Source organism: Aspergillus heteromorphus (assembly GCF_003184545.1).
Source record: "Aspergillus heteromorphus CBS 117.55 chromosome Unknown BO70scaffold_8, whole genome shotgun sequence".
NCBI classification, from domain to species: Eukaryota; Fungi; Ascomycota; class Eurotiomycetes; order Eurotiales; family Aspergillaceae; genus Aspergillus; species Aspergillus heteromorphus.
The window spans coordinates 477,186-493,450 of record NW_020290413.1 but is presented as its reverse complement, the minus strand read 5'-3'; the positions used below and the strand labels follow the sequence as shown (position 1 = coordinate 493,450).

Below are 16,265 nucleotides of genomic sequence, written 5' to 3'. Positions count from 1 at the left end.
CATGTCAGTGGCTAAGGCGCCGCAGGGCATAAGCCAAGGGTGGGCCTGCCCCATCAGGGAGCCTTTGGATCGGCCGGAAAGCCCTGCCCTGGTCTACAACTTCCCGACTCATGGGTGTGAGGCGGTCTATGGCGATGTTGGTGGCAATGTGGTGTTTCATCCACGGTTCTGCCCGCCATCCAGCCACACGTAGCAAGCACAGTCGCGGTTGTTCAAGGCACATAGGTGAGACATCCATGGGCCACACTACTGTTCATAATCACTCACCCGGTGGGTGGCCGGGAAGGCAATGGAAGTGAAAGAGCCCAGTCGCAATGGGTGAAAGATCTTGGCTCAAGGTACCGAGTCCAGTATGTACGCGCAAGTGCGGGAGCCGTGGGGGAGACTTTAGTCGGACGCATCGCCAACAAGACATGGGTAGACAACGGGAAAGGATGTGATTCCTGGGGACAGCAAGGGTGCCTTGCATGGTGCATACGCGGGTGTAGAGCTCGAGCCTGAATCTAAGGCATCGATTGAACGTTGACTTTGCCTTGGGTGTGTCGGCTCCGCGACACGGCTAGCGGGTTAGTACCTTAGTACCCGCGTTGGGCGGCGGCTAGTGGCTGAAGTGCCCTGCATGTCATTATGGAATCATGAGATAATTGATTATTCGATGGGGACAATAACAATGGAAACACATGAAAAACAGCCGAGCGTCCAGGAATTCAAATCACGACTTAGCGGCGCAGTGGATATCGGGGAGAAACCGGAGGATGAAAAGACTTGTGAGACACAAACAGTCAAACACGCCAAAAAGATGGGGCAGGATCAATGGTTTCCCCGGCCCCGCCGTGTGAGGATGACGACACGGCCGGATGCCCATCGCTCCTTCCCTCCTCTTCCATGCCCGGGCAGGGCAGAGAACAACGCCGATCGACTCCGCCGCGTCATGAGAGTATTACCATATATAGTACCACTCCGTCCTTCGTCCGGACTGCCTTTCGATCCGAGCACCGAACAGGAGAGAAAAAAAAAAAAGAAAAAGAAAAAAAGAGAGCCACGAACTCATGTCCGCGGCAGTTCATGCTCATCCAGGCAACAACACGAACCACCATGGCTTGTCCCCGGCCATGGTTGCCTGGGTGTCTTCCCAGATGATCAGGTACAAAGTGCTGCTCCCTCGATGGAGGTGCACTGCTGACAGTCTTTGAGCAATATATAGCAACACCGGCGGGGGGGATAACGCAATCCTAGCCACGGTGGTGGCCTGGCGTTCTCGGCTCTATAAGCTTTCCCCAGGCATCCCTTTTCTTTTACCCCGTACTTGCATGATTTTGATGACCCTGGACTATAATCATAATAATAATAATAATAATAACAATAGTAGGATGTAGCTGCCTCTAGTACCCCTGGTCGCTGCAGTGCGTCGTATACCCCACCCGCCCCATCGGACTCCATCCTTCCCTCCTCCCCACCGAGATTATCAGTCTTGTGAACCCCCAACTCTGGTTCCAACCACCACCCAAAATCCACAGCCTGAAACAGGAATTCTCAGTCAAAGCAGGGCCATTGGGTGTCCAGCATACCCCTAGCACTCCTCCTTCACCGATCCAACCTTCCCCAAGGCAACAATTCCATCAAATTCCTCGTGGAAGATTATGTACTTTTGTACATCTTTCCCCCGCACGCACCCTGTAGAGCGTTACGTACTCCTCACTCCTCTCTCGCTAGCTAAGGTCAATCACTGCGGTCTAGACAGCTGGCAAGGGTCGATGCAAACTCTGATCTCGTCCTACCCGTTCACCGTCCAAGCCAATTGTCGGTTCGTCGTTCATGTGTCTGGGTTGGGTAGGCAGATGGATTATCCTTCGACTTGTCGATTCCAGACTTTCGCACCACACCACACCAGCACACCACGCTTCAGAGGAACGGACGGGGGAATGGATGGAATATGATATGTGCACCCTCTCAAAGTCTCGACTCCTCCCCCTCTCGACTAGAATCCGACAGACGAACAGACGGAGTATTTCATATGCCATGCCATGCAAACGCACCCCATCACCAACTGGTCCCTGACACCGACACCCTGATACCCACCTAACCTGCAGGAGTCAAATATCCACCCTCATCCTTTAGAGCTCACAAACCTGGGGTCCTGTCCGCCTGCCAGCTGCCATGTGTCCCGGGAATGTTAGCAATTCCCTTGACTAACGAAATCTTAATGCCCGCACGTTCCCCGATATCTCACTCGACTTTTCCGGTCATCCTGTCAGAAATCAAGGATAGCTACTTAAAACAACACATCACCGATGCCGATCATTACAAGCCCACCCCAGCCCATCCGCGTCGGGGCTCGCCGCCTCGATCACAGCAGTCTTGACTTCATCGATTCACGATTGGACCAAGCCACCCGATCGCACCCACCCTCCCCCATCGATCTCAGTCCTGCCAGGAAAGTAAACTTCCCTGGTTGGAGCTGACGTACAGTAAAATTAAACCCGCAGATCTCCTGCCAGGATCCGTGTGGTGCCGAGCGTTACTTTCCGGGCACCGAGATGAAAATAGCACTATGACGCGGAGAGTAGGAGTATTAGCAGGGGTAGCCAGTTCTTTATCTGGGGGAGGAGGGAGGGATGATGGAGTCGTTGGAGTCATAGGTAGGTCGATGGGCACTTTAGCAATGACGGGTCCGTGTGAGTTGTGGTTGCAATGGAAAAAGTAAGATCCTGGACTCTGGGGTGGAGGAATCTTGTTTCTTGTTTTGGGAGGGTGGGAGATCCGGTGGATGATGGGTGGGTGGGCGTTGTAGCAGTCATAGATCGGACTGGTGAGTTTGTTGATACTTCCCGATTCAATAGCATTGTCAATAGGTTTGGGAAAGAGTTTTATTGTGTAGACGTAAACAATAAACAACACGGCGTGCTGGGGGAATCGGGAGGGGTCTTTCTGGTTTCCCACTCACACCCTGTGGTCTACGTAGTCTACTAGGTATAGTAGTAGGTAGTTTTCAAGCCTTGGGGGTTTTCTGTAGGGGGGGAATAGTGATTATTTCATGTCGAGGGTGAAACGCAACCATACATCCACCTCCTACTGGAAGTAAGTACTCGTCTCGAGAATCGAGAAGAGCCCAATACCCAGCAACGGAAGTACAGTCAGAGAGCCCTAAGGTCATCATTTATCTTGGATTCTGAGTTTTCTGAGTATACCATGGAGAGGAGGTATAGCCATATCAAGGTAGAAGAAAGAAATAAAAATCAATCTCCCCTGTTTTTCAGTCCGACAATATACAGCATAGCACAACTACACAGCGAAACTCGGGATTTGAAATGTCTCAAATGTGCATCTATACTAAGTTTTGGGTATCTGGATCGGTTTCTGTTGCTTTCGTTGACTACTGGCAGTACCTATGTACTGGGTGGGCTACCTCATACGGGCAGCCTTGAATTTGCTCACTCGTCTAGGAGCGTCCTCGGTTTCGATGGGAACTATTTCGGGTTCCTCGCCGCCCACAAACCCGCCGTTTTGCTGGATCATGCGATTCCGGACCCTGTAGAACTCGGTGGCGATCTCCTTCTTGTGCAGCTCGGCGTCGAGCTCGTCGGGCTCCGGGGCTGCGGATGGGCCCTGGGAGACGTCCCGTTCGACGAGCTTGTCGGCGAGGATCTGTCCTTCGGGGCCTTGGGGAGGGGAGTCCTTCTCGATGATGTCGGAGATGGGCTGGGAGAAGGGCTTGGGCTCCGCTGGTCTGGCGGGGAATAATGGTAACGATGAGGGCGCGGAGGGTGCGCCGGTCTTGCGAAGAGCCGAACGGGGTTCGGCGGGTTGAGAGGTGCCGCGAGGCTGGGGTGTTGGTGCAGAAGAAGGCTCCTCGGCTGGGGCTGTCTTCCGCGCGCTCTTGAAGCGGGAGACCTTCTTCGGAGCCGCTGTGGGGACATGTTTTTCGACAGGCTCTGTGCGTTCAACGACGGAGTCTGCAAGAACGGTGACGGTTGACTCCCGGACTGGAACGGGCTTGTTTTCCTCAGTCGGGGGCTTCGGGGCCGGGGCAATGTCGAGATGGTCGGCGAAAGCCACCTTTTTCTTCTGCTTCTTCTCCTTGACAGGTTGGTTGGTTGTGTCCGGGACTTGCTCAACGTGAACAGTTGCGAGCTGTTCGAGTTCCTGCTGGACATCACTCGGGAGCGATTCGGCGTCTTTACCGGCATTCCACATTCCTCGGGCGTTGAGCTTTGCTTCTAGCTCGCGCATCTGGCGGTGGTAGTCTTCGCTCAAGATTTGCCCGGTGCTCCGTCCATGTTCATCCTCTTCCTCGTCTTCGTCATCAAAGTCATAGTCGTCGTCAACCGAGAAATCACTTCCTTCCTCGTCCAGCTCCAGTTCGGCCACAACGGAGCCAACCTCGTTGAGACTGTACTGCAGCATCTCCTGGCGAAGCTTGGCATCTTCTGGCGATTCGTCCACTTCGGTAACGGGGCGCTCGCCGTGGACTTCACGAGATGGGTCAAATGCAGCGGGCTTGTTGTCGTTGGCGTGTCCTTCAGGAGTAGCTGAATTTGAAGGCTCCTCCTTGGTGAGGGATTGGAGACGATCATCGTTATCTGCGCTGGAGGTCTCTTCTGTCGTCTGGGTTGTAGGTTGTGACGAGCTTGAAGCTGCTGGATCGGCCTTGGCTACATCCGGTATATCCTTCACGCCAGCCTTCTTCAATACCTCCAAGAGATCCGTCGCTTGTCCACCAGGGGTCGAAGTTTTGCTCGAAATCACGTCCCCATTCTCATCAAGTTCCTCGAAGATCTCCGTCATCGGAAAGTCCGCCGTAGATTCTGCTGGTAGTTGTTCTTGGGCGTCCAGTGCAAAGAGCTGGTTCTCGGCCGTGCGTAGTCGTTTTTCCATCGTGGAAGCATTCTGCTTCACGTAGTCGATCCGCCTCGTTATCAGATCGACCACCTGTTGTTTCGATCGCGTCACGCCCTGTTTCTGGCCGAAAATCTCTTTGGCTTCATCTTCGTTGACCAGGGAGCCACCAAAGTCGTGGCCCACTCGGAGGAAGTCGTCCGTCGTCGCGTCATCGTCGAGTTCATCGATATCCTCTTTCAGACCGTCGTACTCGGCCTCCCATGTCCGCCAGTGGTATAGGGAATCCTGCAGCTTCGAGATGTTTCCCTCAAGCTCGAGACGCTGGCGTTCCAGCTCGTGAAGGCTGTTATTGGGGACGACCATTTGCAAAATCGACACACGGAACCCTTATTGAATGGTACTCGAGCACGGTGCAAGCCAGACCGAGAGAGTGGGAAGAGGTCTGGGGGTGAAGAGGAGGAGGCCAAGTGCTTTGAAAGCGGCGGCAAAGAAAAAGTTCCGCCGCGCGGAACTCGGGCGGAGAACCTGATTGGCCCGTGCGCGGCGCTGGATTATCAAGCTTCCCTGACACTTAATGGAGCCTCACGCCTGGCTGTTCTTTTCCCTCCTCGCTCCTCGCCAGTCTTTTGTGCTGCGCTCACTTTGATCTTCATTGGCGTCGCTCAATATGCCTCCTGCACGCGATGCTATGGCTCACCGGGGAGACGATGATGGTAGGTCCAGCTGTGCTCTTTATTCTGCGTAACCTTGACTGACTGATTGAACTGCAGAGGTGTGCCCCGTCTGCAAGTCGTCGCGCTACTTGAACCCGGACATGCGATTCCTCATCAACCCAGAATGCTATCACAAGATGTGTGAGTCCTGTGTCGACCGGATATTCTCCTCTGGCCCTGCAAATTGCCCTGTGGCGGGCTGCCACAAGACCCTGCGCAAAGCCAAGTTTCGAAAGCAGACATTCGAAGATATCAATGTGGAAAGAGAGGTCGATATCCGGCGCAGGGTGATGCATATGTAGGTCATTTCAGCCAACTTTTTGTATATGATGGGGACACTAATTCTTTTCCAGCTTGAACCGGCGTGAAGAGGAGTTTGACTCCAAACGAAACTACGATGATTTCCTTGAGCAACGTGAAGAGATAATAGCCAACCTTGTCCATGGCACCGATGTTGCGAAGACCGAGAGCGACCTGCAAAGATACGCATCGGAGAATATGCGCTCGATCCGCGCCAACCAGGCCCTCGAGGCGCAGGAAGCCTCGTCCTTCCGGGAACAGCAAACACACGAGCAAGAGCTGGCGCGGCTTCGTCGGGAAGCGGTCAGGCAGGAATATGAGAATGAGCGGAGGGAGATATTGGCAGGCCGAGAAGACGTGCTGAGCCGTCTCGCTGCCGGCCGACCTGGCGACGCCGCGGCGATTGCTCGCGAGGGCCAGAAGGTCTTGCTCAAGAAATCTTCTGCTCGCCGCAGTGAGGAGGATCGTATCCGCCAGAAACAGGCCGCACTGCGCAATTCCGATGTCAAGAAATCCGGACAGGGTGCGTTCGGCGCGGCGGACAGGGCCGACGACAGTGGTGCTTCGAGCCTCATCAAGGGTCTTAAGAAGATCAAGACCCCCGAACCGGAGAAGCCCTACGATCCTTTCATGGGGTTGGTCCCCAACAAACGGGACTATTACACTTTGCACGACTATTACCCGAACAGCTATCTCGATCCTGTTCGACAGGACACCCGTATGCTGGCAGGCGGGTACGATCTTCAGGAGTACTACTCACGCACATTGATGGAAGCCTTTGCGGGTCTGGGTTGTTTCATCGATGAAGAGGTCTCCAAACGAGATGTTATAAGTACTTCGGATATTTCCGAACCTGTCGCCACCAAAGGAGCTGCGTTGGCGGCAGTGTCAAGTGCAGGCACTCCAGACGCGAGCTCGTGACCCCGAGAACGCGAGGGTGGTTTATAACAAATGGAGGCACTTAGGCCCTGAAAATTGGGTATCATTCGGAAATACACCTGTGGCGTTTGGGTATGTGGTGCATAGCGATGGCGTTTTGGACAAGGATTAGCGTAGCAAGAGCCATGCAAATAAAATTGTTCATATTCTTATAACGATCTTAGGTATACAAACAAGCAAAGCTAGTACAAACCAAATCAATTGTACGACAGTAGGAAATATCGAACTATGAGAAACATGTAATATACAACCCTCCCGATAGGCACAGCTCTCACAGCTTGCCGCCGGTGATATTCTCTCCGAGCTTCTTGACTCTTTCCTGGTAAAGATCCCAGCGAGATGTCTCATTCTTCTTGGAGTCGTTGACAATCGACTGGACAGTCTGGGGGTTACCCAGGTTCCAGATGTTCTCGCCGTTCTGGCCGTCACTGCGCCATGCCTCGTTCTCGCCATCGGGGAAGACCCTCGCGATCTCCTCTGCGAGTTGCTCCTCCGTGATGATGAAATTACGCGCGTTCATGTAAAGCTCCTGCAGCATATCTTGACGCTCGTGTTCCTTCCGGTTCTGTTGGTCGGCATAGTTTGCCTGGGACTGGGCCAGACGGGCTTCGCGCCCCGAGTCCGGCAGCACAGTGTGGTTCAACAGGTCCTGGGTCACCGAAGGACGGGTCAACCGCTCATCTTCTCTCTCCGGCTGGCGAAAGATACGCTCCCGGCGCTCCTGCTTCTCCAAACTCCGCTCTTTCATTCTCTTGTCCGTCCACTGCTTCCGGGCGTGCAATTCCGTGAGACCCTGGTGGAGGTTCTGTCTCCGCATCTCCGCCATGTCCCTCTTCCGCTGGATGTATTCGGCATGGGGGTCTTGGGGGTCGATTTCGGGCTCTTTCGAGGGGAGACGTGCCGCAGCATCGATGTATTCCGGGCTCGGCTTGTCCTTGCGGCGGACGGAGAAGATTTCCTTGGGGACGGGGAGGGTACCCTTGACACGGGGCTTGGAAGGGAAATCGGGCTGAATGGTTCCAGGGACATCGATGAAGTTGGGAGACTCGGGTCCGACCCGTCGAGAGGAGGATGAGGCGAAACCGCGGAGCTGCACGGTGACAGTCCTGCAATTGCGGAAGAGAGCCATGATGGGTGATTGGTGCTCTCACCGGTGAGAGTCGGGGGGACAATGGGATGGGATACGAAGGAATTAACGGCGAGGGTTGACAAGACCGGGGGAACTGGTTGACCTGGTGACCCACGGGCAGCAAAGGGGAGCGAGATGGCCTCTTCGCAGCGCGGGTTCAGCTTGCGGGAGTCGGAAGACAAACGAAGCGATTTTCTTGCGCGTGGCCCGTGCACCGCTTAGCTTGGCGCCCGCCGCCCGTCGAGAAAAAATAATTTCCCGCCGCTGCGAAACTTTTTTTCTCCTTCCTTTTCTCTTCTCTCTTTGCGCTTCGCCATTTTGATTTTGTGACACCTCCTTTTCTTCACAACTCTCATCCACTTTTCTTCCTCTTCTTCCAGGTACCTTTCAGGGCTCCTTGCACAATGGGTACCTTCAAGAAGGAAGCCAATCGTAAAGAGCGGCAGGGGAAGGTTGGGGATGGCATGGGGAATGTCCGGGTGAAGGGTGAAAACTTTTACAGGTGAGCGATATCGCTTGGATGCCAGAGTGTCTGTCTGTATGCTGATTGGTGGAAGAGATGCGAAGAAGTTGAGGACCCTGAACATGCTGAAGGATGGCAAAGCCCAACGCAACGCTGAGGGAACCATCACGAAGGCTGCTTCGTACCAGTCCCGCGACGCCCCCGTGGCTCGCATTGAGCCCAACCGTAAATGGTTTGGAAACACCAGAGTCATCTCGCAGGAGGCGTTGACGTCCTTCCGTGAGGCGGTCGCCGAGCGTGCCTCGGATCCGTACCAAGTGCTACTCAAGACCAACAAGCTTCCGATGAGCCTGATCAGAGATGATAAGGGCACTGTGAACGGACTGAAGCAGCACGAGGCCAAGATGGCCATCGAGACCTCCCCATACAGTGACACTTTCGGACCCAAGGCTCAGCGAAAACGTGTGAAGCTGGGTGTTGCGTCGCTGGAGGATCTGGCGGGCGAGACTGCCAGGATGCAAAATGCCTACATCGAGAAGTCGGATCATGCCACGCATGACGACGGCACTATGCAGGTCAACGGTGACGATGTTACCGAATTCGATGACAACAGTACCCTCCCTACCGCGAAGGAGTCTGTCTTCTTGAAGGGTCAGAGTAAGCGTATCTGGAACGAGCTCTACAAGGTCATCGACTCGTCTGATGTCGTCATCCATCTGCTTGACGCGCGTGATCCAGAAGGCACACGCTGCAGGAGTGTTGAGAAGTACATTCGCGAGGAGGCTCCTCACAAGCACTTGATCTTCATCCTGAACAAGTGTGATCTTGTCCCTACGGGTGTGGCGGTACGTCTATATCTTTCTATTCTATTCTTCTTGTTTCTGTTCTCCCCCGCTTGCACTATTTTTCATGGCCACTGCGCCAATGCCATCGCTAAGTCAAGGCTGCTCCTACGGCTTCATGCTGTGTTATTCACTATGGGAGATGGTCTGTTACAGCTATGGCAGATTGACGCTGGTCCGCGCCGACCTTCTTTCTGAAGCAAGGCTGATTGGTTTCCGTTTTGGAGGCCGATCGTAAGGACCGAGCTGTGTTCTGTTTTTGAGTTGAGTCCTGCCTCCGCTTTTTTAAGTGGCATCATAGCAGGTCTCTTAGTAACATTTCACACATCCTGTCATCATTGTTTTGTTTTTGCTTGTTATCTTTGCTTTGACTTTTGCTGCTTGACAGCCGTCATATGCTGGTGTTCAGTTGCTAACGTAACACCAGGCTGCTTGGGTGCGTCGTCTCTCGAAGGATTACCCCACCTTGGCTTTCCATGCCTCGATCAACAACTCGTTCGGTAAAGGTTCTCTGATCCAGCTGCTGAGACAGTTCTCGGCTCTGCACACGGACCGCAAGCAGATTTCCGTGGGTTTCATTGGATACCCCAACACCGGAAAGTCCTCTGTCATCAACACACTGCGCAAGAAGAAGGTGTGTACTGTGGCACCTATCCCGGGTGAGACCAAGGTGTGGCAGTACGTTACCTTGATGAAGAGAATCTACCTCATCGATTGTCCCGGTGTGGTTCCCCCCAACCCGAACGACAGCCCCCAGGACATTCTTCTGCGCGGTGTGGTCCGTGTGGAGAACGTCGAGAACCCCGAGCAGTACATTCCGGCTGTCCTCAGCCGGGTTCAGCCCAGGCATCTTGAGCGCACCTACGGCATCAAGGTTGGTGCAGAAGACCCCATTGAGTTCCTCAGCATCCTCGCCCGCAAGGGTGGTCGTCTGCTCCGCGGAGGAGAGCCTGACCTGGACGGTGTCGCCAAGATGGTGATCAATGATTTCCTCCGCGGAAAGATCCCGTGGTACACTCCTCCCCCCAAGACCGCTGGTGAGGGTGAGGAGGGTGAGGGAGAGGCCAAGATCGAAGGTCGTACGGGCCGCCTCGGAGAGATGCCTCGCAAGCGGAAGCTTGAGGAAACGACTTCGGAGGCCGCCGCTGATGCTGAAGAGGCCTCTGACAAGCAGAAGTCCGAGAACGAGGAGTTCGAGGGCTTCGGCAGTGATGAGGATGACGATGATTCGATCGCGAATCTCGAGGTCAGCGACGAGGAGAGTGGGGAGGAGAACGATTAAGCGGTAGACCTGCCGGGACTCATTTCAACAACTCACGGATTGATGATCCGACCGTCACCAACCCCCTCGGATGCCACCGCTCCACCGGTGGAGCATCTCCGACGGTCATGCCATGCCCTACCATCGGGCCGCTGACAGACAGCTGCATGGCCCACCAGCGTCCTTGGATGCAGGTCGATCGGAGGTCGAGACCGCCACCGCGCGGTTCCGGTTTGCCGTGGTTTCACACGGCCTTTGCTGGCATGCCACCTGGACTCCTGCCAGTGCATGTAATCCAGCCAGAGCGTGGGAGTCAAGTGAGCTCATCATGCCTTGCCCCACTGCTCGTCACTAAGATACCCACCTAGTGTTGAGAAGAATTGAAATATGATAGAGTTTTTTGAGTAAACCTGAGGATATGACGATATGACGGTAGAATGTAGACTGTAGACTGCATGTGTCGAGTGTCCTACTCCGTACCCCGTAAACAGGAGACTCTCACCGCCTCGCCGCCACGGCCACTCACGTGGGGCGTCCCCAGCCTCGCCCTCGTCATGCGCGTCTCCGCAGCCGCAGCCAGAACAGAACAGAACATGCCTGCCACTTCTTAAGATCCGGCCTGGCTCGACTGACTCGCCTATGTTTTGGCCTCGTCCAAGCATGTGCCGCTCTGTCTCTGCCTCTGCCTGCTACAATGGCCGACGAGGGAATGTCCATTGTTCCCTACGGGTCGGGCAATCTTGATGTTGTGCTGTAAGCTCCCCCTCACACGTTCCCCCCCACCAGCAGCATGTCAACGGAGCGAACTGATTCTAATAACGTACTGGATTAGCCGCCATAATGACTCGGTAGTGGTCTTCGATCGGGACTCCCGCCAACTTGTTCTCCGAAATACAACAGAGAACAACGATGCCAACCTCGAGCTTGCCGACTGTCCTTACTGCCATCGCCCTCTCCGCGACGACGGCTCGGCCCCGGACGACCACCATGCCACCCCCGGAGCGCAGCCTGAATTCATCAACCCGAACTATTTCCGCATGCTCCACAATAGCCTCCCCAGCTCCGTGAACTCATCAAGCCCTCCGTCTCCTCGTCGGCGTCTGGTTCCCCCGGCTCTTGCGGACGGCCCAACCAGTGGCCCTAGCTACTCGAGTAGCAGCGTACCCCCCAGTCAAGGAATCTCATCAGCTGCATTCACACCGGACTACTTCAAGAAATTCTTCGTGGAAGAGACAGTACTGGGCAAGGGTGGAAAGGGAGTGGTCCTGCTGGTGAAACATGTACTGGATGGCGTTTCACTCGGCCAGTACGCCTGCAAACGAGTACCTGTCGGAGACGATCACGAGTGGCTTGAGAAGGTGCTGGGAGAGGTGCAGTTACTGCAACATCTCACACATCAAAACCTCGTGTCCTATCGGCACGTCTGGCTCGAGAACGCCAAGATCAGCACATTCGGGCCCAGTGTACCATGTGCTTTTATCCTCCAGCAATATTGCAACGCCGGGGATCTGCACAACTATATCTGCGGCTCCGTAGATACACCTACGACCACTGAGCAGCTGAAGGAGCGCCTCCGCAGAAAGTCCCGAGGCGGACCCGAGCCTGAGAGTAATCTTGGAAAGCTCCGTACGCTCAGCTTCGACGAAATCTATTCCTTCTTCAAAGACATCACCTCGGGGCTGCGATACCTGCACGCCAACGGATACATCCATCGTGACCTGAAGCCAAACAACTGCTTGCTGCACAAAACAAGCGATGGAATCCGCGTTCTGGTCAGCGACTTCGGCGAGGTCCAAGCCCAGGATTCCATCCGGAGATCTACCGGCGCGACGGGGACCGTCTCATACTGCGCCCCGGAAGTGCTACGACAGGAATATCCAGGCGGCCCATTCGGGAACTTCACTTTCAAGTCCGACATCTTCTCTCTGGGAATGATTCTCTATTTCCTATGCTTTGCGCAGTTACCCTACAGCAACGCCGACCTCATCCACGAAGAGAAAGAGGACCTGGACCGGCTCCGCGAAGAGATCAGCCAGTGGTCTGGATTCGACTACGCGCGGCGCATGAGGCCCGAATTGCCCGAGCAACTCTACACCTTCCTGGAGCGTCTCCTCTCAGTAGATCCCGACCGACGACCATCCGCAGACGAAGTCCTGGGCGGCCTCCAAGCCGGCGCCAACGTCAACGAGAGCTTTCGATCGCGACGAGCCAGTCCAACAAGTCCCGACATCCGCTCTGGGTCGAGAATCCAGCCCGTCGAAAGCACCACACTCCCCTCTTTCGCCCGACAGCCCCTATCTCCAAACAGAACCATCGCCCGAAGCCCAGTAGCCGTACGCCGAACCCCAGCCTACAGTGCAGACGGCACCGAGACGGAATTAACCCCGGACCTTATCGTGAGACCTCGATATCCCTCCACACCCTCCCACTCACCCACCCAAGTCGAGCCTCAGGACCACAAACATCCCGACCCTCCCCCCATCCAACAACTCCTCCCCCCACCACCCCCCAGCCGCTTCTCTCTGTCAAGACTCCTCCCCTACGCCCCCGCATTCGAATTCTCCCACTGGCAAATCCCTCTCACCGCAACCCAACTGTCCTGCTTCCTGGTCAAAATCGTCTCCATCTTCCAACCCTGCAGCCCCCTCGCCGTCAACCCCTGGGTCGCGTATACGTTGCTTCTCCTCGCGGCGGTCTACTTCCCCACAAAGAACTTTCTGACCCAGATCGTCGCTCTTTTTCTGCATCTGGTCGTCGTTAGTCTGTGTTTGAGGATGGATGCGTTGTGTTGGCATGGTTCGAGGGGTGCTATGATGTTTGCCCGGTAGCAAAATTGTTCTGTTTGTTTTTATTTCCTTGGCTTTGGTGCAGGCAGGTGTACATTGGAGTCTTGTGGTCAAAAGCGAGCGTTTCCTTTCTTCTTCTTCTTCTTTTCTTTCTTTCAAGCATGGCATGGCATGGCATGCATTTCGGTTTATTTCTGTATCTATCTACTCTAGCTGATCTTTTTTTTTTCGGGCTTGATATTTATTATCCAAGGATGAATGTACACATTACGCAAGATGATGAACTGACTACCTACCATTTATTTGTTTAATTATTGTCCAGGTATTTACCAAATAGTCACTAGCTAGTTTGGCTCACTCACTTCCTGCACGAAATCTAGCCCCTCCTCTCCAACACATTCCCCATCACAAACGGATTCCTCTTAATGGCCGCGGCCGCCAAAACCGCACCCCCCGGCCAACGCAACCGCCACAAAAGAAATGTTCACTTGACAGCAAGATTATATGCATCCACCACCACTCCCAAATACTTCTCATCCATCTTTGGCACGGAGGTATCGTCGGCTCTCTCTTCATTAGGGGGGGAAATCATGGTGCTTTTCAGAGTGGCTGCCTTGCTAAGAACACTGTTCCGCACAGAGAGCCATCATCCTGATAACCCAGAGATATAGTATACTATAGTATATACCAACCACAGGCTGCGGATGATGCTGACGCCATGAGCAGTTGTTGCAGGGAAGCCTTCCAGGTTTCCGACCCGGATAGCCGCTCAGGGAATAGGATGTGGAATGAGACAGGATTGGGGGTCGTGGCAAGATGAATTGATCCAGATGGTGATGTTCTCGCTTAGGGGATGGCTGGATTGGGCAGGCGCCCCTTACTACAGTCATAGAAACTCGGACAATAGTGTCAAATTGACGCCGTCGAGCATCCAACAATGTAGAGCAATTGATTTGATAGACAATAAACAAGGACATACAGAAGTGGTGTTCAAAAAAGTAAACCAAACAACAAAAAAACACCCAAAAGCAAAAAAAAGAAAAAGAAAAAGATTGCGCCAAGCGAGATTCGAACTCGCGTCGCAACCTGACTCCAATGAGGATTGGGAAGGTTGCATCCTAACCACTAGACGATTGGCGCTTCGACCATCGGCGCTGGTTGTTGGAAGACACGCCGAGCTTTTGCCTCTTATCGGGCCCCACTTTCACGCGTTTTGGTCCATTTATGGGGCCACGAACCATGGAATCGGGGACTTTTTGGTATGGACTTCTTAAGAATTGTTTATGTTGCCTCTGGGTACTTTCTGGAGGAGGATTTGTTTCACTTGGTGGGATAATTCGCTTGGAGGATATGAAGGGAAGGGCAGTTTACTGGAGGGACGGAGGGAAGTGGCATAGTTACTGCACTACTGCACTACTGCACTACTGGGTAGGCATGGTGGCGAACATCGCTTTCAACAGGACAGGATGGAGGGGAGTAAAAATGAACAGTAAGAGAAAATTTGATTGAGTATTTAAAAGAAAAAATAAAGAAAAAAAAAAGCTCTGATCCAGAACCTGCTGAATCTCGCTAATTAATGTACAGATACTGCCTTGGCTAACCAATCTTCATCACATCATTCCAATGCCAGACATGTGTACCTGAACCCACGATTCTGATAGTCCGTATTTTTTTTTTCAACACAGAACTCAATTTACTTGCAGTGAGCATACTTATCGTGTAAACTTGAAGTGGCAGGTCTGATGGGCACACTGCATGACAGGTCAGTCAGTCAGGCATTGACACAACAGCCAAGGGAGGTTTAAGACGAGAGGGGGAAGCTTACCAGAGTGCGGCACTTTCTTCTACGAGTTCCATGACTGATGCCGCAGTATCCATAGCACTGCTAACTGCTTCTGATGCAGTGCTAGTGATCGATGATGGTTAGTGTGGAGAAGAAGTGGTATCATATATCTTGTATTAGGGAAGGGTGGACTTACTCCTTCGCAATGCTTGACATTCTCCCCAGCGATGGTCGGGTTCTGGTTTGCATCCTCCGGGATTTTGAGGTCGTGCTCGTCCAAGTCAGGCTCCTCGAGGATAGGCTCATCGCAGTCAGAGTCATCAGGGAAAGGCTCGTCGGAGTCAGAGTCATCGGGGGTAGGCTCAAAGCCAGAGACATCGGAAGGAGAAGCAACGGCACCATAGATATGAGAAGGTCCATCATCGGTGGGTGCAGGAGCATTGTCGGTAGGAAAAGAACCGCTGAACGTGGGATCCGGATCACTGAAGATAGGAGAAGGACCATGGAAGGTATGGGTATGGGTATGATGAATGTGGGTAGTTGTCGCTCCCTTAGTGCCAGACTGATGATGGGTGGGAGCAGGATCCTCGTAGGTGGGGTAGGGGCCATCATAAGTAGGATCAGGGGCAGGGGCATCAAAGGTAGTAGAAAGGCCCTCCGGCTGGGGGATGGTGTGGCCGGCAACCGCAAAGAAGACCAGGATGGCCAGGAGGTTGATCTGGTTGACCTTCATCTTGGCGGCGTTGGATTGAATGATCAAGAAAGTTGGCTGTCGACCAGACTGATAAAAACGAATGCAAAGAAGGGGTGGCTAGGAAAAGAGTTAACTGTGCTCTTGGAGGGGAAACTTGGGGCTTAAGTATTCCGAGAAAGAGGCTTTGTGAATTTTGATATTCCGAGTACTGATAGATTGTGAAGCTCTTGCGTCTTTTGTGAAGCTTGACATCGATGACATTCATCCCGAAGATCGCCGGCAGTCTCACAGTCACTCAGACAAATATAAATTAGTATACGGGAGTATGATGTAGAAGAGAGAAGTATGTGGGATTCTAGACGCAGTAGAGACTGGCTATTCTCCGCCCCGCCAGATGAAGTCTTCCAATAGAGAGGAAGCTCATCTTGATGCACTGGTTGCTTCCAGAAACAGTACTCCTGTAGGGACGGCACATGGCTAGTTATGAATATGGATGTTGACCCTGAAACAGTTGAA

At 53.6% G+C, this 16,265-nt stretch overlaps 7 protein-coding genes and 1 non-coding gene across 8 annotated transcripts; 4 read left to right on the top strand and 4 right to left on the bottom strand.

Annotated features, from left to right (window-relative positions):
* Nucleotides 1-406: 406 nt before the first annotated feature.
* BO70DRAFT_220496 (uncharacterized protein) lies at nucleotides 407-1,411 on the top strand. Its single transcript, XM_025538721.1, has 2 exons — nucleotides 407-1,144; nucleotides 1,205-1,411. Exons 1-2 carry the CDS (start codon nucleotides 620-622, stop codon nucleotides 1,223-1,225), a joined length of 546 nt encoding a protein of 181 aa, XP_025400620.1. The 5' UTR covers nucleotides 407-619; the 3' UTR covers nucleotides 1,226-1,411.
* A 1,499-nt stretch (nucleotides 1,412-2,910) lies between these two features.
* Nucleotides 2,911-5,274, bottom strand: BO70DRAFT_360879 (prefoldin-like protein). Its single transcript, XM_025542901.1, has one exon. The coding sequence runs from the start codon at nucleotides 5,200-5,202 to the stop codon at nucleotides 3,403-3,405; it is 1,800 nt and encodes a 599-aa protein (XP_025400619.1). The 5' UTR covers nucleotides 5,203-5,274; the 3' UTR covers nucleotides 2,911-3,402.
* Nucleotides 5,275-5,328: 54 nt separating this feature from the next.
* On the top strand, nucleotides 5,329-6,919 carry BO70DRAFT_312364 (TFIIH/NER complex subunit TFB3). Its single transcript, XM_025540209.1, has 3 exons — nucleotides 5,329-5,552; nucleotides 5,610-5,850; nucleotides 5,906-6,919. The coding sequence occupies exons 1-3, from the start codon at nucleotides 5,507-5,509 to the stop codon at nucleotides 6,771-6,773; spliced, it is 1,155 nt and encodes a 384-aa protein (XP_025400618.1). The 5' UTR covers nucleotides 5,329-5,506; the 3' UTR covers nucleotides 6,774-6,919.
* On the bottom strand, nucleotides 6,918-8,068 carry BO70DRAFT_360877 (uncharacterized protein). The gene has a single exon (XM_025542900.1). It carries the CDS (start codon nucleotides 7,918-7,920, stop codon nucleotides 7,063-7,065), a length of 858 nt encoding a protein of 285 aa, XP_025400617.1. The 5' UTR covers nucleotides 7,921-8,068; the 3' UTR covers nucleotides 6,918-7,062.
* A 164-nt stretch (nucleotides 8,069-8,232) lies between these two features.
* Nucleotides 8,233-10,912, top strand: BO70DRAFT_312356 (putative GTPase NOG2). The gene is made up of 3 exons (XM_025540208.1): nucleotides 8,233-8,422; nucleotides 8,478-9,228; nucleotides 9,653-10,912. Exons 1-3 carry the CDS (start codon nucleotides 8,325-8,327, stop codon nucleotides 10,505-10,507), a joined length of 1,704 nt encoding a protein of 567 aa, XP_025400616.1. The 5' UTR covers nucleotides 8,233-8,324; the 3' UTR covers nucleotides 10,508-10,912.
* A 180-nt stretch (nucleotides 10,913-11,092) lies between these two features.
* Nucleotides 11,093-13,624, top strand: BO70DRAFT_428134 (protein kinase IKS1). The gene is made up of 2 exons (XM_025547944.1): nucleotides 11,093-11,239; nucleotides 11,319-13,624. The coding sequence occupies exons 1-2, from the start codon at nucleotides 11,181-11,183 to the stop codon at nucleotides 13,312-13,314; spliced, it is 2,055 nt and encodes a 684-aa protein (XP_025400615.1). The 5' UTR covers nucleotides 11,093-11,180; the 3' UTR covers nucleotides 13,315-13,624.
* Nucleotides 13,625-14,325: 701 nt separating this feature from the next.
* BO70DRAFT_t120 lies at nucleotides 14,326-14,412 on the bottom strand. Its single transcript has one exon. It is a non-coding gene; the product is annotated as a tRNA-Gly (tRNA).
* Nucleotides 14,413-14,984: 572 nt separating this feature from the next.
* BO70DRAFT_378732 (uncharacterized protein) lies at nucleotides 14,985-15,788 on the bottom strand (the record flags this gene model as incomplete). The annotated part of the gene is made up of 2 exons (XM_025545289.1): nucleotides 14,985-15,023; nucleotides 15,252-15,788. The coding sequence occupies 2 exons, from the start codon at nucleotides 15,786-15,788 to the stop codon at nucleotides 14,985-14,987; spliced, it is 576 nt and encodes a 191-aa protein (XP_025400614.1).
* Nucleotides 15,789-16,265: the final 477 nt, after the last annotated feature.

Coding starts and splice junctions, on each gene's coding strand:
- BO70DRAFT_220496 (XM_025538721.1), top strand. CDS start 620: ATGTCATTATGGAATCATGAGATAATTGATTATTCGATGGGGACAATA. Junction 1,145..1,204: donor GTGTCTTCCCAGATGATCAG/GTACAAAGTGCT, acceptor AGCAATATATAG/CAACACCGGCGGGGGGGATA.
- BO70DRAFT_360879 (XM_025542901.1), bottom strand. CDS start 5,202: ATGGTCGTCCCCAATAACAGCCTTCACGAGCTGGAACGCCAGCGTCTC.
- BO70DRAFT_312364 (XM_025540209.1), top strand. CDS start 5,507: ATGCCTCCTGCACGCGATGCTATGGCTCACCGGGGAGACGATGATG. Junction 5,553..5,609: donor TCACCGGGGAGACGATGATG/GTAGGTCCAGCT, acceptor ATTGAACTGCAG/AGGTGTGCCCCGTCTGCAAG. Junction 5,851..5,905: donor CGGCGCAGGGTGATGCATAT/GTAGGTCATTTC, acceptor ATTCTTTTCCAG/CTTGAACCGGCGTGAAGAGG.
- BO70DRAFT_360877 (XM_025542900.1), bottom strand. CDS start 7,920: ATGGCTCTCTTCCGCAATTGCAGGACTGTCACCGTGCAGCTCCGCGGT.
- BO70DRAFT_312356 (XM_025540208.1), top strand. CDS start 8,325: ATGGGTACCTTCAAGAAGGAAGCCAATCGTAAAGAGCGGCAGGGGAAG. Junction 8,423..8,477: donor AAGGGTGAAAACTTTTACAG/GTGAGCGATATC, acceptor GATTGGTGGAAG/AGATGCGAAGAAGTTGAGGA. Junction 9,229..9,652: donor TTGTCCCTACGGGTGTGGCG/GTACGTCTATAT, acceptor ACGTAACACCAG/GCTGCTTGGGTGCGTCGTCT.
- BO70DRAFT_428134 (XM_025547944.1), top strand. CDS start 11,181: ATGGCCGACGAGGGAATGTCCATTGTTCCCTACGGGTCGGGCAATCTT. Junction 11,240..11,318: donor GGCAATCTTGATGTTGTGCT/GTAAGCTCCCCC, acceptor GTACTGGATTAG/CCGCCATAATGACTCGGTAG.